Raw genomic sequence first — 11,510 nt, forward strand, 5'->3', positions numbered from 1 at the left:
AACATGCATGTCGGGTATGGAAGCACAGGAGATCTAGTGGAAAGGTGTGGAAAGCCTCTTGTGCGGGCAATCACAAATCATAACATCGCCGGCACAATAGCTACATGTACATGTGTCAGCTAAGAGCTACAGAAAAAAACTAAGAGCAGTGGGAAAGGACACGAGAGGAGTGTAGGAGAAAGAAGACTTTGCAGACAGTATCATCATGTACATGTACATGTATAATGTATGTCTGGTGCACAAACGCATAGACAACGTTACATGTTGATCATAATTATACCATACCGTGACATGCATACAATAATGCATACTATTGACTTTATTGTGCACACGCACAAACATGACCACGCACGCACGCACGCATGCACGCACACACACATGCCGATGACTTACGCGCACGCACATGTACAGTGCACATTAACTGTAGTAATCTAATAATGCAGTCATGTACGTACATACGTACATGTACATGTACAGTGTCATGTAACATAATGTTGGGACAGTAGTGGGTGAGAAAAAAAGCAAAAGTATGAATTGCCTACATTACGAATGCAATCATAACCAGTTATCTGTGTCTTGTTGCTGTTGCCGGTTGTTAGAGCTAGGGATGATGTCGGCTGTGTGGCGCTATAGGGATGATGTCAGCTGTGTAGCGCTCCGTCACTGCGGATTGTGGATGATGCTTGCTGGCAGACGTGTTGCGAGTAGGGTAGTCATTCTGCTGCTGGTGCTGCTGCTGCTGCTGCTGCTGCTGCTGCTGCTTTCCAGACAATTCTCTTTCACCTAGATTGTAGATTTACATGATTGCACGTGTATTGTACAGTGTGGTCTGAGGAACATTCTAGCGATCCGGGGAATCCCGCTGTTGTGTACATTGTACATTATTTCCATTCCTTGTGGGGGTGGCGTGGGTGGGGGTTGGGATGGGTTGGGGTGGGGGCTGTTAGTGATCCACTGTGTTCCTGATACAGATTGTGATTGAGTCTGGCCGCTCGGATCGTACGTTCTGCAGTGCATGGGTGGCTTGGTCCACTCGTCATTTTGCTGTGCAAGCAATATAGCCGGTTATTAATATTATGCAGGCGTGTACAGTCACGTGGTGGCTTTGCGACACGATCGCATTCTGAGCCAATGTGTGCACAGTCACGTGCATGCAGATCAGTGAGGTAACCATGAGCATTACGTCATGCATTGTACATGTACATGACTGTATGCGTGGTGTGTACACGGCACTCACTACACGAGCCCATGGAGAATTGGTGATACTGCAAGCACGCCGGAGAGGACAAGTGCAAGTTGCCAGTGTGTCAGAGACGCAGAGCCGCTATTGGCACCTAGGGTTGTGATGGATGAGGCATTCTGTGACGTGGCTGTGGAGTTGCTGGGGGGATAATCATTAGTGGGCCGTTGTCTGGTTGGTGATGTGGATGGATAAGGGCAGGGACGTGGCGAAGAAGGCGCAGCGCTAATACCCATGTACAGCATTCTGTATACTGGCGGCGGTGCGGGCTTCACCTTGAAGACAGCTTTGCAATATCCTGCATCCGCTATAGCGGTTTGGCCTACTGTTGCGTAGATCTGTCTTTCCACTAGTTCTGTACCGTTAACCGTGGTGCACCTGGATTCAATCACCAAACGATCATGACCCGGCACTAATTTTATCATGCCATAACTCTTACAGGTCCCACAGCGTTCCAGCGTGGGGCAGTAATAGTCCCTCGTCACTGAATGGTTTGTAGGCGTAACGCTCGTGCAGGGTCCTTTACGTCGATTGAAAAAGGCATCCTTAAAAGCTGACCTGGTACTTGTATCCGTCGCTGACATGTTAACTGTCACCAAAATTTTCCTGTAGACAGAGAGATAGTCACGACGCAGGGTGGGAGAATGCAGCACAGGGCGCGCACACACACACACACACACACACACACACACACACACACACACGCACACACCTCAGACCTCAGACATGCCCATCGCGGAAGCGATGATAGCGAACAGCTATGTTAGACATAGCAACTTGTGCTGGGATTACACCATTCAACAGCTTGCAAGGCTGATGAATTGACCGCCACTATTTTTAGCCTGGTATCCACCACACAGCTGTTTGAAGTGACTTTTTCTGGCCAGTGAATCCCTATTTTTCATTTTTTTTCTACACACACACCCCACACCACATACTCCGGCATACACTGGCTGTTGGCAACCACCCAGGAGAATGAAAGAAAAGTCAGGAAGAGTCCGAGAAAGAGAAGAAAGACGTGTGCACGCACACACACACACACACACACACACACACACACACACACACACACCTGACCTGACCTTTGACGCCCATCGCCGGAGGCGATGATAGCAATGTTACGGCAGAAGCCATAGCAACTTGTGCTGGGATTACACCATTCAACAGCTTGCAAGGCTGAAGAATTGACTGTCACTATTCAGCCTGGTCTACACCATACAGCTATTTGGAGTGACATTTTCTGGCCAGTGAATCCCTATTTTTGGTCTTTTCATTTTTTTTTCCCGCACACACATCACACCACATACTCCGGCATGCACTGGCTGTTGGTAACCACCCAGGAGAATGAAAGAAAAGTCAGGAAGAGTCTGAGAAAGAGAAGAAAGACGTGTGTGACCATAATCGTCGGGAATCGAACCCGCAATCTATCGATTGGAAATCGCTGCACATACCACTGCACCATACGGGACACACACACACACACACACACACACACACACACACACACACACACACACACACACACACACACACACACACACACACACACACACACACACACACACTCTCTCTCTCTCTCATAAATCTACACCTTCAACCTTCAACCCTGAACGCCCATTGCCGTATCAATGATGGTTATGGCTTCCTCACGCAAACCCACACACCTCAGACCTCAGACATGCCCCTCGCGGAAGCGATGATAGCGAACAACTTGTGCTGGGATTACACAATTCAACAGCTTGCAAGGCTGATACATTGACCGCCACTAATGTTTAGCCTGGTGTCCACCACACAGCTGATTGAAGTGGCTTTTTCTGGCCAGTGAATCCCTATTTTTCATTTTGACATTTTCCATTCATTTTTAATTTTTTGACACACACACACACACCACACCACATACTCCGGCATACTCTGACTGTTGCTAGCCACCCAGGAGAATGAAAGAAGAGCTGGGAGATTGAGAAAGAGACGAAAGACGTGTGCGACCATAATCGTCGGGAATTGAACCCGCAACCTCTCGATTGGAAATCGACTGCACATACCACTGCACCATATGGGTCACCCACACACCACGCACACACACAAACATATACACACATACGCACACATGACGTTTTCGTATTTTCTCAATGCCAAAACTGGTCCCTTGGTTCTCCCCAGGAAATGGGAGAGAGATTCAAAAGTAATCTTGGAAAGGTTACTCAATTGGCTATTGAACTACTCAAATAGGGGGGAAGTGATCCTGTCCACCGCAAACAGGGCTCAATAGTGTTGTTGTTGTTGTTTGAATTCTTTATTCTCACGATGGCACCATCGCCAATAAGGGCTTGTTGTTGTTTTTGTTGTTGTTGTTGTGTTTATTTTAATTCGCAAACCAAACGGGCAGCCCAATGAAAAGGTGGCGAATGCAGATAGAAAGCAGTAATTAGTGAAATGGGGGAGGGATGTAATAAGGACAGAGGTGGAGAGAAACTAAGCCAGCTGATCATCAAACAGGACGTTTGGTACTCTAGGTACTAAGTGTGTGCGGGATCATGCTCGCGCGGAACTGGCGGAGCGTGGAGATGGCACGTATATTGCTGGGTAAGGTATTCCACAGCTGGGCGCCCCGGAACGCGAGGCAACCCTTGCCAAACCTGGTGCAAACTGGCGGTTGGCGCAGACCCATGGTGGAGTGCAACCTAGTTGGGCCAGCTGATGAAGGAACTAGGAGGGCTTGCAGATCAGAACTTGCGTGCCCATTCCGAGACCTCCAGACAAGAACGATAAACGTGTGCCTGAATATCTCGGATACTCTGTAGGTGTCCAATTTCAGCAGTAGGGTGCGCGCGGAGGTGTGATGCGAGAGTCCGAAAACCGCCCTTGCCGCCCGATTCTGCATGACTTGTAGCCAATCCAATTGGTTGGCAGTAAGAAGTGGGGAGAACGCAGTGGATCCGTACATTAGGTCAGACATGATGATCGCTTTAAATTAGAGAACTCGGCTCTGGTGAGTCAAGCAGCGACGCAACCTCCATAGTGCTCCGATCCTCTGGGCCAGTCGAGCGATGCAGCGATCAACATGGGGCGTCCATGACAGATCCGAGTCGAGGAGCACTCCAAGATACCTGGCCGCAGTAACGACAGGATTCGGCGTTTCATGACAGTTTACATTGATCGTGTGCTGCGGCTGCCCAGGCTGCCTGTTGGGGTATACAGGGATCACTTGACTCTTGGCTGCATTCAAAATGAGACCACGCGTCTGCAACCAGTCAGCAAGGGCAGATAGCCGATAGCGTAGCAGATACTGTGTCGAGGGATGTGCTGCTGCTGATCAGCGCGATGTCATCGGCAAATTGAACCGATGAGACTGGTTAGCTATGGTTGGAACTTCGCGGGTGTAGCTACTGAAAAGGATCGGTCCTAGAACAGAACCTTGTGGCACGCCACAGGATGGTGCAGAAATGGCACTCTGACCGTCCAATACAGATACGCTGAGTCCGGCCAGACAGATAGGCGGAAAACCACTTTAGGGCTCTCCCTGTTATGCCGATATCGAATAGGTCCTGGAGTAGCCGTTCATGACGAACCTTGTCGAATGCCTTTGACATATCTAGAAGGCATATGCCAGCAGACAAACACTTGTCCCGTGCAATGAGAGTACGATTTAGCATAAGTACCAGGGTATCCTCCGTTGAGTGGCCTGCGCGGAATGCAAACTGAGTCGTGGGGAGGGTACCACATATGTCCAGAAACTGGGCTAGCTTCTTTTGTACGACTTTCTCCAAGGGTTTTGACAATATGGGAAGTAGGGACACTGGACGGAAGTAGTTAGTGGGAGTAGACGGGTCCCCAGCTTTGAACAGCGGGATAACGTGTGCGAGTTTGAAGGCTGTGGGGACAGTGCCATTGACAAGCGAGGCATTAAACAACGTGGCCACGGACGCAGCTAGGATATCGGCACAGCACTTCAGAAGGTGGCCAGGTATCCGGTCGCTTCCTGTAGCTTTGGAAGGATTGATTTGTCGGAGAAACCGTTCTACTTCGCCAAAAAGACACTTGCGGCAATTTTGACATTGCAGTCTGAAGCTGTGGACCTTGCGGTAGCGGGATGCTGTGAGGACGGGCTTTGGCTGTTACTACTGCCTGGAAGACTGACGAAACTTCTTCAATGGGGCAAGTACACTCCACACGAACTCTCTTCCTGTTCGTAACGGAGTTTATGACGTTCCAGAACTTACACGGATTCTGACTGGACGTGGCACATTTCGCTCGGAAGAAATCGTTGCGCTTTCGGCTATAGGCATTTCTGGCGCTTGAGCGTGCTTGCTTGAACTGTACGTGAAGATTCTGATTTCCCTTATTGCGTAGCCACCGTTGGTGTAGCTGGTTTTTACGTTGGTTGAGCTTGTGGAGCTCTCTGTCGGACCAGGGCGGATGGGATTTGCGATTGGAGGATACATAGGTGATGGGTGCATACTTGTCCACGACAGCCAAGAACTGGGTGTGCCACGACGCCCACATGGTGTCCACATCCCGTGTGTTAGTAAAAATCATCCAGCCCTGCGTAGGTGACATCCCTACGGAATTCGCAGAGGTTCACCGACCGAGTATTTCTCTGAGCTCGGACCCGCTCTACTGCCTGAGGTGACACGCTAGTGCTGGGGTACACTGGAGCTAGTACACAATGGAAGCGGTCCTCACCAAGAAAACACAATCCGTTGCTACTCAGAGTTTCTTGAGTCTTCAATCTTCAGGCAACATATCTAACTACAGCAGTGCTGTCAGGTCCACTAAAGATATACACAGCCAGACAGCAAGGCGCTCAAAAAGAATGCGTGAAGCGTTTAAAAGTGTGAAGAGGAGAAGCTGCTAAGTGGAGGTAGTGTAAAGTATTGATATTAATTGTCCATTATTGTAACAAGTGCTGAATCGAGCGCATACATCTTGAGTTCACAAGAGCCCGCCTGGCGTCAGGGGGTGCGATATTGGCGTTAATCATTGACACAACAATAATGGTGCAGTTGGTCTAGTTCCAGTGTCCATCAGGTTGCTCTGTCCATGTCTCACCTTATACGTGATTCCGTGATTCCGTGCAATGTCTCCTTAGAATCAAACTTTAGGACACTATATCAATTTTTGAAAATCTCGATTTTTGGAGAAAATCGCAACATATTTGAATTGACCATTCTGACCAATCATGGAGGGAACTCTCAGCCTGAGCTGGTTTTGCTTGCGGCTGCAACGTACGGGGTAGTGAACCCAGGACAGAAGCGGACCAGGCATCATGACTTTGCACATCTATCGTTATGCTGCTTCATTACGCGACCTGTTTTATTATTATTATTATTATTATTATTATTATTATTTGAAACTCGGGTATTGAGCCAATAATAGAAGTAGAAAGGAAAAGGACATATGGAAACGAGTTAAGAGTAACTCTCCACCACTGTAACTAGATACTATATACAGTCAGAAAGTGCAACAACTAGGCACAAAACTGACAGAGTACACTGAGACATTCGACGTCCTGACACCTAGCTTCGTATAGTATCTAGTTACAGTGGTGGAGAGTTACTCTTAACTCGTTTCCATATGTCCTTTTCCTTTCTACTTTTATTATTATTATTATTATTATGCTCTGTTCGAGTTAGCATCAGTGAGCTTATAAAGCTCACGTATAGCCTTCGCTTAAGCCGCACGAAGGAGCAAGTGAGCGCGAGGAAGCGCAATGCACACAGAGCGTCAAAACAAAACAAAAAAAAAACAGAAAAAAGAGACAAGCTGCAAGAAGGAGCAAGTGAATGCGAGGAAGCACAGTGCACATCAAGCATCACAATCGCAAAAAAGACAAGATGGAAACGCAAAGTTATGTCCATTATTGCATTAGCGGCTACATACAACCTTCACCAGGTCCTGCCACTGAGGGCGGTCCTGGGCGAGCTGCTGCAGCCTGTTGCAGTCATCTCCATTATCTATATATAAAGGTATAAATTATGTCCATTGTTTCATTAGCAGCTACATACAGCCTTCACCAGTTCCCGCCACTGTCGACGGTCTTGGGCAAGCTGCTGCAGCATGTTCAAGTCATCGCCAGTCTCTAGGGCGGTATTATTTTTCAGCTTTTTGAGATCAATCATTATTGAGCGTTCGCGGGAGCGTTGTTCTTGGGCGTCCCCTAAAGCTGGGGCCGTTACCCCCTAAGAAGCAAGCTCCCATGGCACGTCTGGCTGGGGCTGCCTCTCCCAAACGCAGCACATGACCAAACAGCCTCCATCTAGCATCTCTGATGATTTGGCTCACGGGGCGAGATTCTGTGCGTTTATACAGGGAAGTGTTCTTTATTATGAGCGGGTATTTAATGCCTATCACTGTTCGCAGCTGCTGCCTGTGGAACGAGTCCAATTTCCGCTTCTGTGTCCCCGTGAGACTCCATGTGCCAGTTATAAAGCAGGATTGGTAGGATGAAGCTATTATAGAGGCGCACTCGTAGAGACTCTCTGATGTGTTGCCCTCTCAGCCATATCACCCACATCCGGTGAAGTGCGCTTGTAGCCAACCACTTTCGTCTGCCTATGTCCTCATCCACTCCAAGCATCGAGCCAAGCTTTATTGTGTGTCGCCACTGTTCCTCTATTCGATCCTTTTGTCTGCTTATCATGGTGTGTTCCGTCTTCCCCTCATTCATCTTCAAGTTCCACTCTGCTAACGAAGAGGATATTGTAGGAAGGCAATTTTTTAGATACTTTTGGTCGGTACTGCTGAAGTCCACATCATCTGCATATTCCGACTCTCCGGGCAGAAGCAGCTGGACGTCTCGGTCTGGTCGCGGCGTTAGACGGTTTCGTACCTCTCTTAACGCAGCTTCCAGGTATATCGTAAACTATACCGGCGACAGAGAATCTCCCTGTGGAGTCCCATTGTATGTTTCAAATTATTATTATTATTAAATAATCCACGAAATAATCTACGTGGAGATAATAATTTTAATAAAGCTATGAATAGAATGAAGGCCGCAGACATCACGCAACTACGTTACTTGTTTGACATGTATTACTGTGTATTTTATAACAAAAATATTATTGAAAACCCAGAATCAATTTTCTCGTTCCTATCATCAAGGGGAAAAATACGGAACTAAGGATACAACCAAAGAAATTGAAGTTAAGTACTGTAATTATAAAATACACAGTAATACATGTCAAACAAGTAACGTAGTTTCGTGATGTCTGCGGCCTTCATCCTATTCATAGCTTTTTTTTAAACTATTATTATTATTATTTAAAAAGGCGGCTTGTAGACAATAATCTTAATAACGCAATGAATATAACTAAATGGCACTCATATCACAGCCATGGGGACGAATAATGTATTCCAGAACGTTTTCTTGTCACAATTATCAATGGAATTCGTGACTAAAGAGAATGATGAAACTACAATAGGATTTATACAATTGGAGTGAAACAGCGAGGATTCAAGCATAGTAAGAAAAATAGCACAAACCTAGGAACAATTTGCACAGGTAATAAACTATAGGTGAGGTGAGAAATGATAGGAAATTCAGCAAGTGCAGTGTGACAATGGACATGCATGTGCAAGTGTGTGTGAGTGCGAATTTACTGGAATAGCGTAGGTGCAGTGACATTTTCTTTTTGTTTACAAAGATTTGGATCACGAATGCGAATGTAGACTGCTTCTAGAACTTTCAACTGCTTGAAACTACTTGCAGAACGAACAACATTGAACCAAGAATCATCATAACTTTCACGACACACGGGGTTAGACAACAAATGCAATGTAATTGCCGATGTATTCTTCTTCTTCTCACCGCCTCCGCCTTCACTAGGTTTCTGACCGCCACCGTCCTTCACACCATCTGCGCCACAATCGTCATCATCGTCGTCGTCCTCTTCATCATCGCTGCCACCTTCACCTGTCGTCAGCTCTCCCAGCAACCGACCACCGGGTTCATCATCGTCACTGCACACGTCGCTTCCACACTCCTCCTCCAGCTGCCGTCGCGTTATCTTCCTGACCGGTCTTCCCTTGCCATTGCCAAACACCTGACAGTCGTCAACTCTTCCGCTGGCATCATCCATATCCGGAGAGTTTCGATGCATCTTTGCAGTCACCTCTGCAAACCGAGCTTCCGCCAGCCGTTTGCTCCTTCTCAGCTTTGGTGAGTTGCGTTTGTCTGCGTCCGGCGTACCGGTACTCGCTGATAATGAAGATAAGACACAGTGTTCGTCGTCGTTTACATTAATGTTTGTTCCCGATTTCTGCGTGCTGTGTTGGTTTTTCCGCGACACCGTTTGTGGAGCAGAAGCCTCTGCCGGAACGGACAGTGAAGTCGGGTGCTTACGTGGTCGGCCACGCTTTGGTCGGGAAGACCATTGTCCATTGTCACACTGCACTTGTTGAATTTCCTATCATTTCTCACCTCACCTATAGTTTATTACCTGTGCAAATTGTTCCTAGGTTTGTGCTATTTTTCTTACTATGCTTGTATCCTCGCTGTTTCACTCCAATTGTATAAATCCTATTGTAGTTTCATCATTCTCTTTAGTTACGAATTCCATTGATAATTGTGACAAGAAAACGTTCTGGAATACATTTTTCGTCCCCATGGTTGTGATATGAGTGCGCATTTGGTTATATTTACTGCATTATTATAATAATTTTTAGAATTGCGATCAACAGAACGAGCTGAACCGACATTTCACAAAGGCTGTTATTGTATTAAAAAAACGAGTGGATACGAAGGCAGTGAAAAACATGGAAGAAAGAAAAATGTGATATGGAGAAAATGATGAACAAAAAATCGTACTTCGAACTAGTTTTCGCACAACACTCCTCAGGAAGCTACGTTGTACTAATGAAAAACAATCCAGAAAAATACTAATAAAAAGAGAAATGGAGTGAGAAGAAACAACACCTATGAAAATGATAATCCTAGCACTAAGGTAATAACAGGAAAAACTGCGAAAGCACTTAACGAACTTGTAAAGACTACTAGTATACTGTGACACAAGATATGACACCATGGCCGACCAGGGCCAAACAGACAGAACAAGCTGCTACTAGAACAATTTCAAACGAATAATGCTGTCCTTCTGGACACACAGATTAGGCTTATGAATACGTTGACAAACAGCTTCTAACACACTCAACTGCAACTTATAACCATGACGAGCACGGCACAAAACAGAAAAAGAAGAATCAGAATACACCGTGCAGCAATCAGGACGAGATACAAGATGATTATACACTGATGACTTCCTACTAGAAAACTCACGCTCGCACCCATTCCCACTCACACAATCATTCTCGCTCTCACACTCACCGGACTCACTGGACTCACTGGCCGAATCCTCCTCAACGACGTCCTGCCTTGGAGCAATCAGGTCCCGTCTCCTCCCATCCCTTGCCTCACGCTCCTGTTGTGCATTCCGTTGGCTCTGTACTTCCGTACTGAAATAGGTCATGGTGTAATTCGCAGTTGTTCTTCTGGGTCTCGTTGATATTGAGGGAGGTATTGTTGTCGTCTCTGCCAGTGATGCAGCAAGCGATGATGACGCAAACGTGTCTGCATGCAACACACGTGGCGTCGCCAAAGCCACATCCACCTCCGCTGGTGGAGGGAGTCACTTGGTCATGGCCACGGAAGCCAATGGTGGACTTGCCGAGTGGGACGCTAGGTCCTGTGTTGGCGGAGGTAGTGGTTGTTTACGGGGTCTTGCCCGCGTGGGACGCTCCAGTTGTGCGCTACGTGGGATAATGTGTAAAGGAGTGTGTTGCTTGATGCGTTCGCTCAGGTGCTGAACAGTCCTACCAACATACCGGCTATACTAGCACAATTCCGGCATTCAAAGTTGTAGATTACATGACTTAAATGATGGGTTTGTTTTGGGACCTTTTTTTGGGACCTGATTGCTCCACGGCAGGACGTTGTTGAGGAGGATTCGGCCAGTGAGTCCAGTGAGTCCGGTGAGTGTGAGAGCGAGAATGATTGTGTGAGTGGGAATGGGTGCGAGCGTGTGTTTTCTAGTAGGAAGTCATCAGTGTATAAGCATCTTGTATCTCGTCCTGATTGCTGCAAGGTGTATTCTGATTCTTCTTTTTCTGTTTTGTGCCGTGCTCCTCATAGTTATAAGTTGCAGTTGAGTGTGTTAGAAGCTGTTTGTCAACGTATTCATAAGCCTAATCTGTGTGTCCAGCAGGACAGCATTATTCGTTTGAAATTGTTCTAGTAGCAGCTTGTTCTGTCTTTTTGGCCCTGGTTGGCCATGGT

General features: G+C 46.9%; 1 protein-coding gene across 1 annotated transcript; it reads right to left on the minus strand.

Annotated features, from left to right (window-relative positions):
• Positions 1-601: 601 nt before the first annotated feature.
• On the minus strand, positions 602-10,704 carry LOC135824347 (uncharacterized). The gene is made up of 3 exons (XM_065337080.1): positions 10,563-10,704; positions 9,048-9,164; positions 602-783 (listed from the first exon to the last, which is right to left on the minus strand). The coding sequence occupies exons 1-3, from the start codon at positions 10,702-10,704 to the stop codon at positions 602-604; spliced, it is 441 nt and encodes a 146-aa protein (XP_065193152.1).
• Between the last annotated feature and the right edge of the window lie 806 nt (positions 10,705-11,510).

This window comes from Sycon ciliatum, chromosome 9 (genome assembly GCF_964019385.1).
Source record: "Sycon ciliatum chromosome 9, ocSycCili1.1, whole genome shotgun sequence".
NCBI lineage: Eukaryota > Metazoa > Porifera > Calcarea > Leucosolenida > Sycettidae > Sycon > Sycon ciliatum.

Bases quoted from the DNA above. Each gene is read 5' to 3' on its own strand.
- LOC135824347 (XM_065337080.1), bottom strand. From the start codon at position 10,704: ATGACCTATTTCAGTACGGAAGTACAGAGCCAACGGAATGCACAACAG. The intron at 9,165-10,562 runs GTGAGTGTGAGA...GGTTGCTGGGAG, and splicing joins CAGTGAGTCCAGTGAGTCCG to AGCTGACGACAGGTGAAGGT. The intron at 784-9,047 runs GTGAGAAGAAGA...TCTACAATCTAG, and splicing joins ACCTAGTGAAGGCGGAGGCG to GTGAAAGAGAATTGTCTGGA.